At 38.7% G+C, this 19,426-nt stretch overlaps 1 protein-coding gene across 1 annotated transcript; it reads left to right on the top strand.

Annotated features, from left to right (window-relative positions):
- Nucleotides 1-12,091: 12,091 nt before the first annotated feature.
- On the top strand, nt 12,092-18,932 carry Triml1 (tripartite motif family like 1). Its single transcript, XM_042702131.1, has 6 exons — nt 12,092-12,499; nt 12,977-13,072; nt 14,259-14,489; nt 15,723-15,745; nt 15,924-16,021; nt 18,382-18,932. Exons 1-6 carry the CDS (start codon nt 12,092-12,094, stop codon nt 18,930-18,932), a joined length of 1,407 nt encoding a protein of 468 aa, XP_042558065.1.
- Nucleotides 18,933-19,426: the final 494 nt, after the last annotated feature.

The raw sequence follows: 19,426 nt of genomic DNA, 5'->3' as shown, positions 1-19,426 counted from the left end.
TTTCTTTCTTTCTCTCTCTTTCTCTCTCTCTCTCTTTCTCTCTCTCTCTTTCTCTCTTTCTTTCTTTCTTGGCCTGGGAATGGTCCCTGAGCTTTTTTTGCTCAAGGCTAGCACTCTACCACTTGAGCCACCAGTGCCATTTCTGGCTTTTTTCTGCTTATGTGGTACTGAAGAATTGAACCCAGGGCTTCATGCATGCTAGGCAAGCACTCTACCGCTAAGCCACATTCCCAGCCTCAAAGGTTTTCTTAAATAGTGTGAACAAAAGCTTTGGCTTAACACCCTCAGTCCTTCCTCTAAATTTCACAGAGCCTTTAAGAACGCAGTTTGGGTAAGATTAGTTTGTCATCAGTGCTGGTGAGGCTTTAGAGTGATAACTGAGATTTTGTCACTCTTGTTACAATGGGTCCAGTGAACAGTAGAAAAGGGGCATGCTCAGCCAGGGTGAAGAAGCTCTGAGAGAGAAACTCTCTGGGTCACTTTCAGTGACAAACATTTGAATGTAACCAGATATTCATTCAGGAGTCACATACTCATTAGGTGTAAACTACTGAGCACTTATAAGTCACAAAATACTCTTTTTTTTAAACAATTAGCCCTGGAATTTAACAAAAATCAAATAATTGTGCATATACATTTCCCATGTGCCCTAAGCCTACATTTGAATAATATCTTTGGACATAAATAGTACTTTTAGAGTATTTCATTTGAGACATTAAAAGCTTTCTTTATTTCAAAATCAAATATTGCATTAAAGGCCAATCGCTCCTTTATTGAGTCTAGATATTAGGAATCTAGATATTCAACTCGGTCCTAATTACATCAGAACTTCTTTTTAAAAAAATAATTGCACAAAGGGATTCAATTAAACAAATCAGACTATAAATGCAATAGAATATTTTAATAATCAAGAAACTTGATTATTAAATTTGATCTGGGCACCTACAGGTCATTCCTGTATTCCTAGCTACACAGGAAGCCAGATCAGGTGATTGTGGTTCAAAGCTAATCAGGGCAGAAAAGTCCATGGACCATTCTCTCCAAGTAACTAGCAAAAAGTCAAGCTGGAGGCTTAGTTTGAGTTAGAGTACCATCCAAACAAGCAAGCCAAGCTGCTAAAATAAATAAATCAATAAACTTGAAATCATAGTAAAATTGTGAGGAACATGTTAAAAATCAAATGATTTTCATAAGCATATTTTAAGAAAAAGCTTTAAACATAATTTTAGTAAACATTTTAAGACTACTCATACTATAAATTTCTGCTTGCCCCAATCTAGATATTATGAAAGTATATTTTCTAAGATTTTTGTGCTTTATAAATATTTACCTTTGCTTACATTCTTCCAATTTTAAAACTTAAAGATAATTCTGTTATTATTATATTCCCAAGAAAAATTATTTGCAAATATTTTCCAACCATTATCCCTCTTGAGAAAGGAAGTAAAGGGAAGATAATTTGGCATAAACATTGTGGGTTTTATCTTTTAATTACAGTTTATCCTTTCATATTACTAAGTCAGCCTCTTTGTCTCTCTGTCTCTTTGTCTCTGTCTGTCTGTCTGTCTCTCTCTCTCTTTCCCTATCTCTGTATTAATAGGAGTTAAACTCAAGGTCTTGCACTTGATAGGTAAGCATTTTGTTAAATCCTGATGGTTGCATTATTTCTACTGATATAGGTGTTACCTTAAATGCTTAGTCTTGATTTCCTCTGACCTTTATCATGTCAATAATATCTAATACTGAAATTACTGGTGAAATGATTTACTGCTAGTAGGTAAAATGTGGGAATTAGCAACAATTTCATTGATGACAGTTGTCAGAAAACTAGTGGTATTATTTCTGCTAACTGATTTCCTCTACACTGAAATTATTTCAATGTACTATATTGTAGTGATAATGGTAGGGTATTGGGGAAGAGGAATATTGCTGAGAGACAAGACAGAACTGTTGATCAAGAAAGCATGAAAAACTCAAATTCTCTGCTGGCTAGACTAGTTGTTCTGAAGGACAAATGGCTGCAGATTGTGTAACCTGAAAACCCAAAGTACTTTTCCCCCCCCAAAACTAGTATTTCCTAGAAAGAGAGATGATAGGAGGTAGAGGAAAATCAATATTTATAAGTGAAGCCTTATAAGCCAGGAACATACCCTGTGTCAGTAAGGCTTGTCTTCCCTCTGAACCACCTTAAGTTTGGAGAGGTAGAGAATGATAAGAGCGTAGTGAATTAAGATTTTGTCTGTTTAAGATGATGACATCATTTCTGAGCTTTATCAGGAACCATTCTCATCCATTCTTGCTGTGTGCTTAAGTCTTATAACCACGCAGGTGTTTGCAAATCTGGGCCTAAATGCTGGCCCTCAGCTCTTTAGCTCAAGCTAGTGCTCTACACTTGAGCCATTGCACCACTTCCGGTTTCCTGTGTGGTTTATTGGAGATTAGAGTCTCAGGGTCTTTCCAGACCAGGCTGGCTTTGAACCTCGACCCTCAGATCTCAAGTCTCCTGAGTAGCTAGGATTACAGGCATGAGCCACTGGCACCTGGCTCATTGGATACTTTCCAAATTCTTCCTTAAGTATAAGGAGATAAAGGATGTATAATTTTTGAAAAAATTTTGAAAAGATCTTTACGAATTTCCCCTCATAGTATACCCAAGCATAGGGTCCAACTATGGTATGCTGGGCTCCAGGCCCATAGAACTGTGAGTGGGTATTGTTTTAGGATGCTAAGTGTATGATATAAAGCCATAGAGAATACCACTAATACAGATACTTATCTCAGGGAACTGCTGTTCAGGGCCTGAGGGGAGAAAGAAAGAGGATTACAGATGGATTTTGCAAGCAATTCCTTCAAGAAATCTTATACTCGATGCCAAAAACATCAAGAATTCCGTTCTAACCAAAAATTATTTTATTAGATCAGAAGAATAAAAAAACACTCTAGAATAGCTTTGACAGAACATTAAACCTAAAAATGCAATATACTCAGCTGAGATTTCATTTTTCATAACTAAAGAATAAAACTTACCTTTTTCTACAAGGAAGCACCTATTTTCTGAGCTGCAAGTGAGATCACAGTTTTTGTTCTTCCTCCTTCTCCCCTTCCCCCTTTGTCATCCTTTCTCAGTTTTCTTCTGACACAGGTTCTTGCTATGTAGCCCACACCAGCCACAAACTCAATATCCTTGTCTCAACCTTTCAAGTTCATGCAGCACCAACATGCCCAGTGACCAAAATACCATTAGGAGATGCAAGGTATTTATTTTACAAGGATTCATTGTATTAGTGTTGATAGCTTTTCACATAAGATGGTGAAATGAGTATGTTCACATACTTGCTTAAATTAGCAAAAAGTGCTATGGGTTTCAATAGCACTTGCCTCCTGGCAAGACTCTGTATAAATATATATAAGCATCTCTGTAGAGAAGTTTCCTATAGAAGTCAACAGATCTGTACAAGCTGACTTTTGTACAAGCTCACCTTCTCATAATAATAATTGTTCACTGTGTAATTTCATTGGATTAGGCAGTGTTTTCCAGACAGAACCAGTAGGATATATATGTAGCTAGGTGACAGGAGGTTTACTGGGAAGTTGGATCATGCAATTCCAGAAGGTGCCAAGTTCTATGACTAACTCTCTGCAGTTTACAGTGGTCCTGAAGATGCTGACAGTGTTGTTCAGTGAGAATCTAAACATCTCAGGCTGGCCAGGTGCTGATGGCTCATGCCTGTAATCCTAGCTTCTCAGCAGGCTGAGATTTGAGGATTGAGGTTTGAAGCAACCAGCCTAGTCAGGAAAGTCCATGAAATTCTCACCTCCAATTAATCACCAAAAAAAAAAAAAAGCTGGAAGTGAAACCGTGACTCAAGTGGAAAACCTCTAGCCTGAACAAAAAACCTAAGGGACAATGTGTAGGCACTGTGTTCAAGCCCCAATACTCTCTCTCTCTCTCTCTCTCTCTCACACACACACACACACACACACACCCCACACTGATTTTTACACACTTCTCTTCTGAGCACACACTCTTGTTTTTTCCCAGTTCACCTGCCAGGATATTGACTGGGATCATATTAGGGGCTTTGTATTATTCATATATCAGTGACCCCATAATCTTTCTAGTTTTCCAATCACAAAGACTGAAATAGTCTTTCCTCCCACCATATGCAAACAAGTCACCTACTAGAGGGTGCATTTTCCTTGGCTCTTAATATACTCAGCTGGCCTTTTCATTTATACCTAGAGTTATTTTCTTGATGGAAGACTACATTTTTCCATATAGAAACATGTCTGCTCTATGCAATAGGTTTTTCCCCAAACCCCCCAAAACAAAAAAGCCTAAAACAAAAAAATCAAAGATACCTCACATTTTGCCAAGTCATTTTCTAAAAATAATGGTTTCTGTGTTAGAACAAAACAATCACTACACAACTAAAACCAGATGTACACCTAAGACACATAGACTTCTAAAAACAACAAACACAAAGTATGTGGTTATTATGAAGCTGGCTTTTCAAGAAATGAAAGTTATTTGGTAGATACTTTGTAGAAGGTTGAGGCTGTGGAGTTAGAGTTACAAGAGCAAAATGCACAACAGAACAATGAATTAAATCACTCTAAGATACTATCTGGTACAACCGAGCCAAGAACGGTATGAGGTACAGAGTCATCATGGTAGTAGAGGGATTACGACACAGACAACTTGCACACTTGGCAGTGCTAATACACTTGGCTTTCAACTTTTCTTACTTGTAACTAAATTTCAGTGTACTGGGAGGAAAAATAAAACATGTTTGAAGCAACGTGATTTTCTCATTATACTAAACCAACTCTCTTTTTTAATTTTTGCATTATAGAAGCATGTTATTTCTACTACAACAGTTGATGTCTAATCCAGTATTATAATTACAAGGATGCTTGATAACTAAGTGAACTTGGAATTTCACATGTGCTTGATATTATTACAACTGGGACTCTTCATGCTAAACGTTCTTCTAGCCCTAGCCAGACACCAGTGGCTCAGGCCTCTAATCCTAGATATGCAGATGCTGAGATCTGAGGATTATGATTCAAAGACAGCCTGTGAAAAAAGTCCATGAGACCTTTATCTCCAAGTAACTACCAGAAAAGCCAGACATCGAGCTGTGGTTCAAGTGGTAGAGTGCTACCCTTGAGCAGAAAAGCTCTGAGACAGTACCCAGGTCCTGAGTTCAAGCCTCAGGCATGGCATGCATGCATGTACACACACACACACACACACACACACACACACACACACACACACTCACACACTTCTTTCAGGACAGCTATATGTTCTCAAGTTTTTAGTTGCTTTCTCTGTGTCAAGCCTTAATTTCTTTTTTTTTTCATTATGAAATACAAAATGGATTATATGATTTATTAAGCCCCAGTACCACCTAGTTATAACATGGAAGGCAAGCCTTAATTTCTATTTTAGATCTTTCCATTGATCTTCAGATTATATCTGTTGACTAGAAATTGCTATTCAAATATCATGTGGGCACCGTGAAGACAACATGTCCAAAATTTGATGTAACTGTACCTACAGACACATTGTAATTCCCTCATCACTGTTCAGTTTCTGAAGACTATCGGGAGCTGTAAATGTGGCTCAATTGGTAGAGCATCTGCCTAGCAAACACGAAGTTGTGAGTTCAAACACTAAGACTAAGGGAAGATACTAAATTGGCAATGAAAGTCTTCTCTGTAGTTCTCTGGATAACCACAGGTCTTAGCTCTCTTACTCTTCTTTACTCATCATTAGCAAAGATTACATTTCTCCACCCCCATTGCCTGTATCCCACTTCAGTTTTTATCTGAGAACTGCAACCAAGCCCCATGTTCTATGACTGTTTTAACTATTTGGAACTCAATCTTCAGTCATTCAAAAAAAGAGTCCTATCACACCAGACTTGTTTATTTTGACATTAAGTTACATGCTTTCATGTTTGCAAGGCCCTGCCTATTTTGTGCACATTCTCGGTCAGGACAATCTCCCTTGTGAGGCTAGCTTCCTCAGGAACTTACCACGTTCTCCAGCTCTTAGTATAGTTTAGGCCTCACATTTGAGCAAATCGGTATTAGTGCTGTGGTGAAGTATAGCTACAAACTTTGCCCCTGGATTCTTAGTCTTCTCCTTGACCATGTGGCCATCCTTATTTGGAAAAATCTAATGGAATTTCTATTCTCTTTTCCCAGAATAATGTTCCCTTATGAAATTCTTTCACCCTAAGAAATTTCAGGATGTCTGGAGCCTTCTCAATGATATACAGAGCATAATAGAAAATAGACTTCAGATTGAGAACATAGAAGTTCAGTGTTCTTGGTGAATCTTACTTATATGTTGGATTTCTCCATTTGTAAATATCTTTACACTAAGTGCCACAACTGAGTTTCTTTCTTTCTTTTCTTCTTTTTTTACACCTTTAACTCCTTCCTCCCTCCCTCCCTCCCTTCCTCCCTCCCTCCCTCCTTTTTTCTTTCTTTCTTTCTTTCTTTCTTTCTTTCTTTCTTTCTTTCTTTCTTTCTTTCTTTCTTTCTTTCTTTCTTTCTTTCTTTCTTTCTTTCTTTCCTCCCTCTTTTGTGCCCATCCTGAGACTTCAATTCAAAACCTGGGCATTGTTTCTTAGCTTTTTTGGCTCCAGGTTAGCACTGTCACTTGAGCCGCTGTCACTTGGCAGGGTTATTTGGAGGTCAGAGTCCTACAGACTTTTCTGCCTCAACTAGCTTTGAACCCTGATCCTGAAATCATGGCATCCATAAAAGCAAGGATTACAGGTGTGAGTCATCAGCACCCAGCTTTCACTAGTTTTTGTTTGTTTGTTTTGGATAGAGTCTTGCTTCCCATGCAGGCAAGCATCTGAGCTTGATCTGTCCATAGCTGCTGGAATCAATAGGCATGTTTGCCAGTGTGTCTGGTCTCCCCTCATGGAGACAGAATCTTATGGACTTTACTGCCCAGGCTGGTCCGGCATCACAATCACCCCAATTTCAGCATCCCATGTAGATTGTGCTGACAAGTGCCTCCCAGTTAGGGACTGAGCAGGAGTGTCTTGAACTTTTCTTCTTGGGCAGACCTCAAATCTATTCTCTTATTCTTATCTTCCTTAAGGAGATAAGATTACAATATATTAATATACCAGGGAATGTTATATATTGTATCTGAGATATATATCTCATATTCTTTTTATGCATTCATCTCTCAGTAGACAATGTGTGTTGCTCCCATGCTGGCTATTTGAAGTGAAGTAATGAGCATTGGTTCTTGATGCATCCTGATTTCAATCCCCTAGTACAAATAGTCAGAGTGGTATTTCTGGTCATTCTGTTTAAGGTTTTGAGGAATTTCAGTACGATTTTCCATAATGGCTATACCATGTTGTGTTCTTATGGTCACTCTAGCAGAGTTTGAACTGTTCCATGTTCTCTTAAATTCTCTCTCTCCTCTTGTTCTCACATACACATGCTGTTCTAAAAGCTGATCTCTCATTGTGGCTTTTCACTTGAAATAGCTGATAATAAATGGATTGTTGGAGACCTTCCTTCCTTCCTTTCTTTTTTCCTTTCTTTCTTTTTTTTAGTTGATTATGGGGCTTGAACTCTAGGCCTGGGTGTTGTCCCTGAGTTCTTCAGCTCAAGGCAAATGTTCTACCACTTGAGCCACAGCACCACTTCCAGTTTTCTGGTGGCTAATTGGAGATAAGAGTCTTATTGACTTTCCTGCCCAGGATCGCTTTTAATTGTGATCCTCAGTTCTCAGCTTCCTGAGTAGCTACAATTACAGGCATAAGTGACCAACATCTGGCTGTTTTGTATCTTCATATACATTGATGTAGTTGTCAACATTTATAGCTTGATATTATTTTTCCTAATGTCAGTAGAAATTAATAATGGAGGGATATGCACATATCTCCATCTGGAATACACATTGAGTGGTATATTTTGCAGTAGAGATTCAACTTGGTTTTTTCAGATGGCTATGCCCACTTGTCCAAAACCGTGCATTGGTTAATCTGGCTTTTCCACACTAATATGGAATGACAGATTTTTGAAACCAAAATTTGATGCAAGATATTTTTCAATCAAATATTCACCTACCTGCAATACATATGCCCTCCCTATATCTAAAGTTCCATTTTTCTGCATGGGCCAATCTAACTATATCTGGATGACAATTGTCACTCAGGACCTCTTGGGATATTTCTACCATCACCTTATTATGAAGAAATATGCCAGGGAAGAGAATACTTGAAGTGTAAAGACCAGAGACCATGTCTGGAAATGGAGTGGTAAACTATATTTTAAGAAGGCTCACTTAAGCTGTGAATTTATTTTACCTATGAACTAAGCTGAGTCAATGTTTTCAGAGAAGTGGTAAAGAAGTGGGTATCACCAGTGATTACAACTATCATAACCTAAATAACAGCCATTCAATTTTTTTTCCTGACAGTCCTTGAGAAGTTTTTCTTTGAGATAACTGAAATTTTTCATGTACTCACAAAGTCAACAAGTGAGATGCAGTGTAGTGTTTTGATAAAAGTGAATGGCTGGCAGATAGAAGGCCCAGTTTTCTAACCATTGACTATGATTCTATTATTGTATAATTTATTTGTTAGTTTAAAACATTTTTATAGATAAGTTGAATCCCTGTTATGTGAAAATAATTCTTCTATTAAGAAATAAGACACAGATATTATATACTTTATTTTAAAAATGAGTTTATGTTGAAAAATGGAATGGAATACATCAATGTGACTTCAAGATTGAATACTACTGTCTCTAAATTCCGAATCAGAACACAGGCTCTGTGATGTACCATAGCTCCATGATAAGCCTTTGTCTAGTAATTCTAGTCACTGATAAAGTCCTTTGGATTGATGTGGGAGTAATAGATCAAATGAAGACGATGGTTCATAAATACTTTTTTCTATGGTAGCATTCAGGGTCCCTATAATTTTTTTTTTTTTTTGGTCCGGTCATGGGGCATGAACTCTGCGCCTGGGCGCTGTCCCTCAGCTCTTCAGCTCAAGGCTAGCGCTCTACCACTTGAGCCACAGCACCACTTCTGCACTTCTGGCTTTTTTTCTTTTTGCTTATGTGGTGCTGGGGAATCGAACCCAGGGCCTCGTGCATGCAAAGCAAGCGCTCTACCACAGAGCCACCTTCCCAGCCCCCCTATAATTTTTTTTTAAATACATTTAAAACTAGTTTCAGCAGTATTTAAAATGTGTCCACTTAGTAGCCCAGAAACAACCAAAGCTTCATATCTAATTGACTCTACCTTTCTTCCTATAAAACATAAGATAAGTCTGCTCAGATGCTTTCTTTCTTTCTTTCTTTCCCTTCTTTCTTTCCTTCCTTTCTTCCTTCCTTTCTTCCTTCCTTCCTTTCTTCCTTCCTTTCTTCCTTCCTTCCTTTCTTCCTTCCTTTCTTTCTTCCTTCCTTCCTTTCTTTCTTTCTTTCTTTCTCTTCCTTCCTTCCTTCTTTCTTCTTCTATTTCTTTCTTTCTTTCTTCCTTCCTTCCTTCCTTTCTTTCTTTCTTTCTTTCTTTCTTTCCTTCTTTCTTTCTTTCCTTCTTTCTTTCTTTCTTTCTTTCTTTCTTTCTTTCTTTCTTTCTTTCTTTCTTTCTTTCTTTCTTTCTTTCTTTCTTTCTTTCTTTCCTTCTTTTTTTCTCAGCTCAGAGTCTCATTCCAATAGTTCACAATTGCTTTGGAAGGGATGTATGTTTAAAACATTCACACCAATGACTTCAGGCAGGTGAGTTTGGGCTAAAGCCAAGGAAGAAGCACTCTGATACAGAGAATTTCCTTTTATCCAAGTTGAAGATAAGACAGCAGACAATATCTTGTGGTAGATCAGTGAGAAAGAGGATAAGTTGAAGCCTGAAAGTCAATAAAAATGAAATAGTGAGACAAAGGACAAAGGAGGGACTAATGCAACAGCGATATTTACAAGACAATATGTTGGAAATGATGTGTACAACTTCGGAGAGTGGGGGCGGGAGGGAAGGGAAAGTAGGAGAAAAATGAGGGAGGGAGTATAACAAATTTGACAAGAAATGTACTCACTAGCTTACTTATGTAACTGTAACCCCTCTATATCACCTTGAAAATAAAACTTTAAAAAGTTTTAAAAATAACAACAACAACAACAAAAGGATGAAACCAAGTACTGGTGGCTCACTCCTGTAATCCTAGCTACTTGGGAGGCTGAGATCTGAAAGGATTGCGGTTCAAAGCCAGCCCAGGCAGGAAAGTCCATGAGACTCTTGTCTCCAATAAACTACTCAGAAAAAGCCACAGGAAAGTCCATGATACTCTTACCTCCAACAAACTACTAAGAAAAGGCCAGAAGTGGCACTGTGACTCAAGGGGTAGAGCACTAGCTTTGAGTACACAGAGGCTCAGGTTCAAGTCCCAAGACTGGTAGGAGGAAGAAGAAGAAGAAGAAGAAGAAGAAGAAGAAGAAGAAGAAGAAGAAGAGGAGGAGGAGGAGGAGGAGGAGGAGGAGGAGGAAGGAGGAGGAGGAAGGAGGATGGAGGAGGAGGAGGAAGGAGGGGGAGGAGGAAGGAGGAGGAGGAAGGAGGAGAAGGAAGGAGGAGGAGGGGGAGAAAAGAAAAAAAATGAATGAAACAATTTGAATTTCCAAGCCAGAGTAGGACAGGATAAAAGTAGGAATATATTACAACGAACTAAATTGGTGGGAATTTGATACAATAAACTAAGGTAGTTGGTCATGCTGTTCAGATTTATGGCACATAAAATGTGGAGGTGGGTCACAATTAGAATGGACTCATGGGCATATGACAGTGTAGATTTATAGCATAAGCATGCTTGTAACTGTGCGTAGTCTCTAAATTATGCATTTATTTTTTCATAGGCCTAGAAAAACATTTGCTTATTTAAAAATTCCCATTAAGAACTGATAGAGATTAGGAACTTTATACTTTTAGACACTTTTTGACAGAATAAAAGTAAGTGAACAAAATTTTAATTACACTAAGATATAATTTTTCCACTGTACAAAGGCTTCCTGGGGCAATGCCTAACAAGAATGTCATTTTATTTATTTTGGTTGGTTGAACTAGGGTCCTGGGCACTGCCCCTGAGTTCTTTCACTCAAAGCTAGCACTCTATCACTTTGAGCCACAGCACCACTTCTGGTTTTCTGGTAGTTAATTGGAGATAAGAGTCTCATAGACTTTCCTGCCTGGGCTGGCTTTGAACTGTGATCCTCAGAGCTTAACCTATAAAGTAGCTAGGATTACAGGCAAAAAACAAAAATGACAGTTGCCTCTCATGATGGCAGATGGGTGAGTACTATGTTTTAAGTAATTAATGTAAGTGTATGGTCCATCTAAAATCAAAGACTATTTCAGTGCAATAATTCATATTTCATCAGGATGAGAAAATTTCAAAATATGTTTACAGTACCTTGGTAAGGAAAGAGAAATCTTGCACCTTGATCAGAGACAGACTAGACAGTAACAAGAAGTTTATATTACCAGTTTCCCCAAAGGCTTACACCATATTCCCAATTTAAATATAATTAGAAGTCACTATAATTCAAATATCTGTCCTGATTTGTGCCAAATAATCCAGTCTAAAGCTTTGGGTCTGAAACAAATGTTTTTAAATGGTTTCACAGTGTTGTTCATGTACCACAAAGAGTTCTCAAAACCATAACTTTTAGGAACAAATGTTCTCAATATTCGCGAGTCATTTGTAAAGTGAAGAGACAAAGGGAAGAGAGAAGAGAGAGAAGAGAGAGGGAGAGGAAGAGAGAGGAAAGAGTCAAGAGGGAGAGAGGGGACAGGGAGAGAGACAGAGAAGCTCAATAAAAGTTTGTCTGACGGTGAATCTAATGTACAAGGGTTCCACACTGAGTCATAATTGGCTTTGTGTTGGAGCATATATGTCAACTGGTGACATCAAGCACAGAGGAGAATAAGAGTTTCTTATAACAACACAACAGCTTATCACCCGTTTGTTTTCCCCAAATAATAGAACTACAGGGAGGACTTTGTTAATTCTGGAAGTATAGCCTTGTGTTGACAGTCACCCTTGAGAAAATGTCTACAATAGATTTGATGGAGAACCTCAGGGAAGAGCTCACGTGTTTCATCTGTTTGGACTATTTCAGCAGCCCAGTGACCACTGAATGTGGCCACAGCTTTTGTCTCAGGTGTCTCCTCAAGAACTGGGAGGAACACAACACACCTTTGTCTTGTCCTGAGTGCTGGAGGACTTTGGGAGGACCACATTTCCAGGCCAATGAACGCCTGGGAAGGCTGGCGAGCATTGGCAGACAGCTCAGATCCCAGGTGCTGCTGAATGAGGAGGAGCCAAGCGGCGGTGGGAAAATGGCATCTGCTACTAGGGTATTCTCTGATGATGAGCAGAGTGTCATCGCTTTCTCGACCCCTAGTCATGGAATAAACAGAGGTTATCTCTCCAGTGAGATGGAGGAACAACATAAAGTAAGATGGGCATTCAACACAAATCTCAGAATAAAAGGCTGGGAAGGTGGCTCAGTGGTAGAGTGCTTGCCTTGCATGCATGAGGCCCTGGGTTCGATTCCTCAGCACCACATAAGCAGAAAAATGCTGGAAGTGGTACTGTGGCTCAAGTGGTAGAGTGTTAGCCTTGAGCTGAAGAGCTGAGGGACAGCGCCCAGGCCCAGAGTGCAGCTCCCATGATCTACCAAAAAAAAAAAAAAAAAATTCAGAATACAAGTCAAATCCTGTCACTTAACCCCATATCCCCAATAATATGGTGTATTGGTGATACCTTGGGGGACATGCTCCTCCTCAGACATTGCACCACAAAGTTGTGTGGATCCTGTTGTCATCCTTTGGCCTAGAGTCTCTGTCATCTTCTACCTGTCAGTTTTCAAGGTTCTCTTTGTGGCTGGATGCTCTGTTCGTTTGCCTCGGGTTTATTTATTTCTGTTGCAGGAGAAACTCCAGGATATCCTAAGTCTTTTGCGTAAAAAGAAGAAGGAAGCTCAGGCTATCCTGACCCATGAGAAAGAGCGAGTGATTCTATGTAAGGTTAGTATTTATCTAAGTTTTTGCTCTTGTTTGATTCCGTGGGGGATCTAGGGGAGGTGGCGTTATGTCCAGAGTTCTGGTTCTAGTCCTGCAGTATGGTCCTTCATTTAGTCTGCCTGCTGCTGCTTATCCACGGGGAAGTCATACAACCCAACCCAAATTTATGCTCCTGAGGTGGATTTATTTATAGTTTTCTTTGTGTACCTAAACAACTTTGGCTGTAACTATTTACAATTTAAAATACAGATTATAGGCATACTTCACAGGATAAAAATGGATTTTAAAAAGGAATGTCTTAGATGTTGTGAGGGAAAAAGAATGTAAAATAAGCTGGGATCCAGTATTTTGTGCCTGTAATCCTAGCTCCTCAGGAGGCTGATATCTGAGGATCACCATTTGAAGCCAGCTCAGGCAGGAAAGTCTGTGAGACCCTAATTTTCAATAAATTACCCAAAAAGGCAGATGTGGAACTCCTGGCCCTGAGTTTAAGCCCCAGCACAAAAGAAAGAAAGAAAGAAAGAAAGAAAGAAAGAAAGAAAGAAAGAAAGAAAGAAAGAAAGAAAGAAAAAAAGAAAGAAAGAAAGAAAGAAGAAAGGAAAGGAAAGAAGAAAAAGAATGCAAATTAAAAAGAAATAAAGAAAAAGTGACATAAAGGCATAGTAATAGTTTTAACTATGCCCAAATATCTAAAGTTGGTCATGAATTTGAGTTATCCAGAAGTCAAAGCAAAGAAGCAAATGTTTAATTGGGTCTAAAACACTAATAGTTGAATATCTCTGGAGTTCTCAGATGTGAATATTTATGATGTAAATTTCTGTTTCTCCTATATGAGCCAATGTCAACTTTCACTGTTGAATTAATGGACACATATATTTTTCATAATTGTTCCCCTTTGTTGACTTTGTTTTATTTCTCATTTGTCATCTATATGTATTAAAAAATTATTTCTTCTACTAGAATGACAATTTTTTTTTTTAGAATACAAAATTTGGATTTGTTTACTCAGGTTTATAGCATGTTTACTCATGAAAATATCAAAGTCTACCCAGCTAGTCATGTTTCAGGAAATTTCACAGTAGAAATACTGTAACTTTATGTAAGGCTTAAAAAATCTACAGATATCTTGGCAAAAGCATTTCTATTATTAACTCAATTGTGTGTGTGTGTGTGGTGTGTGTGATGTTAGGAAGAGACAAAGACTTTTAAACAGGTTGTTGTGTCGGAATACATGAAAATGCACCAGTTCCTGAAGGAAGAGGAACAGTTACAGCTGCAGCTACTGGAGAAGAAAGAGAAAGAGAACATGAAGAAATTAAAGGAGAACGAGATCCAGCTGACCCAGCAGGTCAGAAACCTGAGCAAAATGATTGGACACATAGAATCTACATGCCAGAACTCCACTCTAGAATCTTTTGAGGTAAAGCTAAAATTCATGAGGTGTTGGGGGGTGGGGTGGGGAAGAACAGAAAAAGAAAAAAACAAAACATAATGACCTTTAAAGACATAGAGAAATTATTTTTCCTAAAGAATGACATTGTACATTGCAATTAAAATCAACATACATGTTAGAGGCATGTATGTAAATTTCACAAAAAACACTTTGCCTTTGATAATTGATATATGCTAACAAAATGTCTTGAAAAGTAGAAGAAAACTAAAACAAAATGGAAGAACATCCATTCCAAATGAGCTCAATGATGTCCTCTAATTCCTCTTATAAGTTTGTAATTTTCCCATATTCATATATTTTATTAAGTTGATATATAAACACTTTTCATGTCCTGGATGAAAGACCTGATGAACATAAGCACTACTACAACATAGATTGAGGTTAATTGTCCTCTGTCATCTATGAAAATGTTTTATAGTCGCAGTTATTAATATTCAGACCTATTGCAGGAAGGTGATTTGCCCATCAAACAATTAACTATTGGTTTAAGCCAAGTGTTCTTTGGGCCAAACCAATTTTTCATACCACCTTTGCCCTCTAGCATTCCTAGACTGTAGCATTGGCCATAGAGTTATTGTCCATAGCTCCTCGGAGCCATTAGACAAATGGCATTGTACATGTGGTCCAGTCTCAGCTTCACGACCGATTCCTGGACTGATTCCACAGAATGCTATTATTTAATTTAGTGCCTTTCATAAAAAATTCCTACTTTACCCAGGCTTAATTTCTTCCTCCATTTCCTCTTTGAAGTCTTTTTTTAAGTTGTGAGAATTGAACCCAGGGCCTTAGACATGATAGGCAAGTTCTACAACTGGGCTACATCCTGACCTCTTAGTCTTCTTTCACTGGACCAATTTCTAGCTTTATGAAGCATTAAATAAATGAAACTAGTATGCGATTTCTTTGAAAAAAATAGGTCCTAGGCACATTGTATTTAATGTTACATCCTGAAATAGTGATATGACAGGAAAAAGAATAAAACGTTTCCTTGTCATATGTGAAACATCTCATATTCACCAAAAACCATCCCTGGAAGAAATTGGTGAATTTTCCCCTTCACTATTCCTCCCTTTGAAGTTGTTCTAGAACAATGGGGAGGAGTTTTTGTGAATTTTTCAAGGGGTTGTATCTGAAATGGGTTCACTCTTTGCTCTTAATTGATATGCATAAATGCTAACTTTCTTTCTTTTATACCCTTAGGAAATAAGAGAAGCTCTGGAAAGGTAGGTTGCCATTCTCTGTATAGTGAGGCAGAAGATGGGATTTGGTGTTGATGAGATAGGTTCTGAAATGGGGGATGCGAGTGTTTGGGTTGTTGGCAAAACTTGATAGATTGCCAAGTTGTAATGGGTTGTGCTGTCCACAGAAGAGATGGTGAGGATCTCTGTTCATTGTTTCTAGGAGTGAGACACTCCTGCTTCAGTGCCCGGAGGCCACCATCACTGAACTAAGCCTGTGTCATATCACTGGAATGAGGGCGATGCTAAGAAAATTCAGCAGTAAGTGAATCTGGTTTGGCAAACCTGTGGGGATCTCCATAGTTAAGTTGAGTGTATGTTAAAGATGCATAATTGAACTCTTCCCTTCTTCTGACATTAAGTGTTTACCACTTACACTAGGGGGTCAGTTAAGGGATACAGAGCTAGTTTCAAATGCTGGGCTGGAGTTTCAGGCTCTTGAGCAGAAAGAAGTATTGAGATATGCCTGCTGTTGTGTTTGGTTTTGTTTACTAAGGAGTTTTTCACATACCCTTCGTGTGTGTGTGTGTGTGTGTGTGTGTGTGTGTGTGTGTTTGGTAATACTGAGTGCTTAAATCAGGGCTATGTATCCTGAGTCTGCCATTGGAGCCACACTTCCAGCTCTATTTGCTTTTATTGTTCTGTGTGGTATTCTCTGTTGTCCACAGGCATACCTCTCAGACTGAGGCTTCTTCATTTCTAGCTCTGCTCCTATTTTGCTAGATAAAAGCTGACAAAACTGGGGCTGGGAAGGTGGCTCAGTGGTAGAGCGCTTGCCTTGCATGCATGAGGCCCTGGGTTCGATTCCTTAGCACCACATAAGCAAAAAGAAAAAAAGCCAGAAGTGTCACTGTGGCTCAAGTGGTAGAGCGCTAGCCTTGAGCTAAAGAGCTGAGGGACAGCACCCAGGCCAAGAGTTCAGGTCCCACGACCGGACCCAAAAAAAAAAAATTAAAAAATTAAAAAAAAAAAGCTGACAAAACTGTGTGTGGTAGCTGTAATTTTAGCACTTTAGAGGCTTAGGCAGGAGATTTGAGAGTTCAAAAAACAAAAACAATCATCATCAACAAACACAGCAACAAAACCCCCCAAAAGCTAACTTAAATTCCAGTGAAGGAACCAAGAACAATTCATTGATAATGTATAAACATTTATACTAGGGAAGCCAAAACAGATTAACAGGAGGTCTTAACTTTAATTCTTAACTTTCATCTCGTTGACAGTTTGCATTTAAAGGCAGACCTAGTGAGCTTTGAGTTCAACATTTATTTGATATGTGTCTACTTTCAGTCCACTACTATGCCATTGAGCTCTTTCAACAATTAATGAGTCCAATAGTGTCTTTGCTTTTATAGAATTTTCAGCCAAATCAAGGGGATTGCCATGAATTACAGAGTTTTTGTTGGGATTCGGTTTATAAATAAAAGCATGATATCGTATGGTAGGGGCACTTAATCTTGTCTAGAGAGTTAGCAGAAGTTGAAGGCTATAGTAAAAGAAGGTGAGGGTACACTAACTGGATCTGAGCATCACACCATAACAAGCAGTATTTTTAAAACTTTATTAAGTGGTTACATACATTTCACAATATTGTGGGATAGTGATACTTAGCTAACGTCACAAACACACTTTTAACCTTCACAAGATGAATTGTTATCATCACGTTCTATAAAGCTTGTGAACTCTACAAACAATACACCTATTTTTTCCAAATCAGGTGAAATGTATCTTTCTTTCCCTTTGCTTAGTGTAAGCTGTTCCCTCGTTCCCTCTCATCCCTCCCTCCCATTGCTGCCCTTGAGTTGCTTAGTTCACTTTCATCAATGTCCAGTGCAGCTGATGGACCGTTCTGCTGTATTTTTCACCTGTTTCCTTCTGATTCTGTGCCTTCCTCTTAGCTTCCCTCAGATGTGCAAAAACTATTTTTAATCTTGATGATTCCTGATTGTTATGAACCTGTTCCCCTTTCACATAAAGAGAGAAAAATTACTAATGCTTGAAATGATTGAATGTGATAATGCACATAAAATTAACTAGTATATTCAGAGGAATTCAGCAAATGATAATTGCCAGTATCTCTCTTCCATCCAAACTGAAGAACCTGAAGAACCATGGCTAGCATGAACACCAACGACAAAAGGTTTTCTTGGGTAGTAAGTGGCATTAAGTTCCCAAATGGTTTTATAGATAAAAGCGTTTCTGGGGATACTATCAGATTTTTCTTTTGCTCTCAGGTAGGGTATATATTCTCCACTGGACTTTGAACTACTTTCCTTTAAGAGCCTCACTTTTAGTTTTGCTGAACAGTGAAAAATGAGTTCCGAGATTCTGGTCTAAACAAACCTACCCTATTTCCTCCAACACAATCACTTATATTACAGTTTCTTTGTGTTTTGAGACCAAGTCTTGCTAGATAGACCAGGCGGGCCTTGATCTTATGTCTTCCTGCCTCACCTTCTAGAACGTTGAGATTCCAGTATGCAACAGCATGCCTGGCTTTCAACTAAATTACATTGGGTGAATAGGAATAAGTATTATTAATTTAGTTTAAATGATGCATCTATAGGATGGAGGGTTTGCTAGAATGTTAGAGGAAGGTTCACTCTGTTTTCTTCTTACAGCAGACATAACTCTGGATCCAGCCACAGCCAATGCCTACCTGGTCCTGTCTGAGGATCTGAAAAGCGTGAAATATGGCGGAATCAGACAGCAGTTACCTGACAACCCAGAGAGATTTGATCAGTCTGCTACTGTGCTGGGAGCTCAGATCTTCACCTGTGGAAGACACTATTGGGAGGTGGAAGTTGGAAACAAGACCGAGTGGGAAGTGGGTATTTGCAAAGACTCCGTGAGCAGGAAAGGGAACCTGCCAAAGCCTCCTGGGGACCTCTTCTCACTTATCGGTTTAAAAATCGGAGACGATTATAGTCTCTGGGTGTCATCACCTTTGAAAGGCCAACATGTCCGAGAGCCTGTGCATAGAGTCGGTGTCTTCTTAGATTATGAATCGGGACATATAGCATTCTACAACGTGACAGATGAGTCCCTCATCTACAGCTTCCCTTCAGCCTCTTTCCATGAAGCTCTCAGGCCGATCTTCTCCCCTTGTCTCCCAAATGAAGGGTCAAATATAGACCCTCTTACCATCTGCTCACTGAATAGTCACATCTGAAAGACTGACCTTGAGCTTCCACTCAGGATAAGGTCTATAACCATCAGATGACTATTCATTAAGATGATTAATGTATTGCAAAAGCCTTCACATCAGGTGATTTGAAAGAGAATTCCCCTCCTCCCCATAGAGTGAACCTGTGAACCTGAGCCCTCACCAACGCACCAATTAGAAAATGAATCCAACACCAATAACAAGAGCTGGTCATATTCTGTGTCTACACAAATTCATTATCTAGACTACCCAGTGGCCATGCTGGTCAAACAAAATATAAAGGGAGAATTAGCCCCTATGATTCTGAATCTTACAGCCAGAGACAACTTTATAAATACATGTCATTTGTTCAAATGTATTTATTTATTTGATTCTTAAAAAAAAACTATATGCAGTGTTTTTGTCTTTTGTGGTTCTGTGTTTTGTGTCGTGGTCCTCTTTGTAGAGCTCTGTGTGATGGCAATCTACATCTCCCTGAGACCTCATACATTAGTTATTCT

This window comes from Dipodomys spectabilis, unplaced genomic scaffold (genome assembly GCF_019054845.1).
Source record: "Dipodomys spectabilis isolate Male_0828 unplaced genomic scaffold, ASM1905484v1 ptg000009l, whole genome shotgun sequence".
In the NCBI taxonomy this organism is placed as follows: domain Eukaryota; kingdom Metazoa; phylum Chordata; class Mammalia; order Rodentia; family Heteromyidae; genus Dipodomys; species Dipodomys spectabilis.
The sequence above is the reverse complement of the archived record's forward strand: the minus strand, read 5'-3'. Positions and strand labels throughout refer to the sequence as shown.

Bases quoted from the DNA above. Each gene is read 5' to 3' on its own strand.
- Triml1 (XM_042702131.1), top strand. From the start codon at position 12,092: ATGTCTACAATAGATTTGATGGAGAACCTCAGGGAAGAGCTCACGTGT. The intron at 12,500-12,976 runs GTAAGATGGGCA...TTTCTGTTGCAG, and splicing joins AGATGGAGGAACAACATAAA to GAGAAACTCCAGGATATCCT. The intron at 14,490-15,722 runs GTAAAGCTAAAA...TTATACCCTTAG, and splicing joins CCACTCTAGAATCTTTTGAG to GAAATAAGAGAAGCTCTGGA.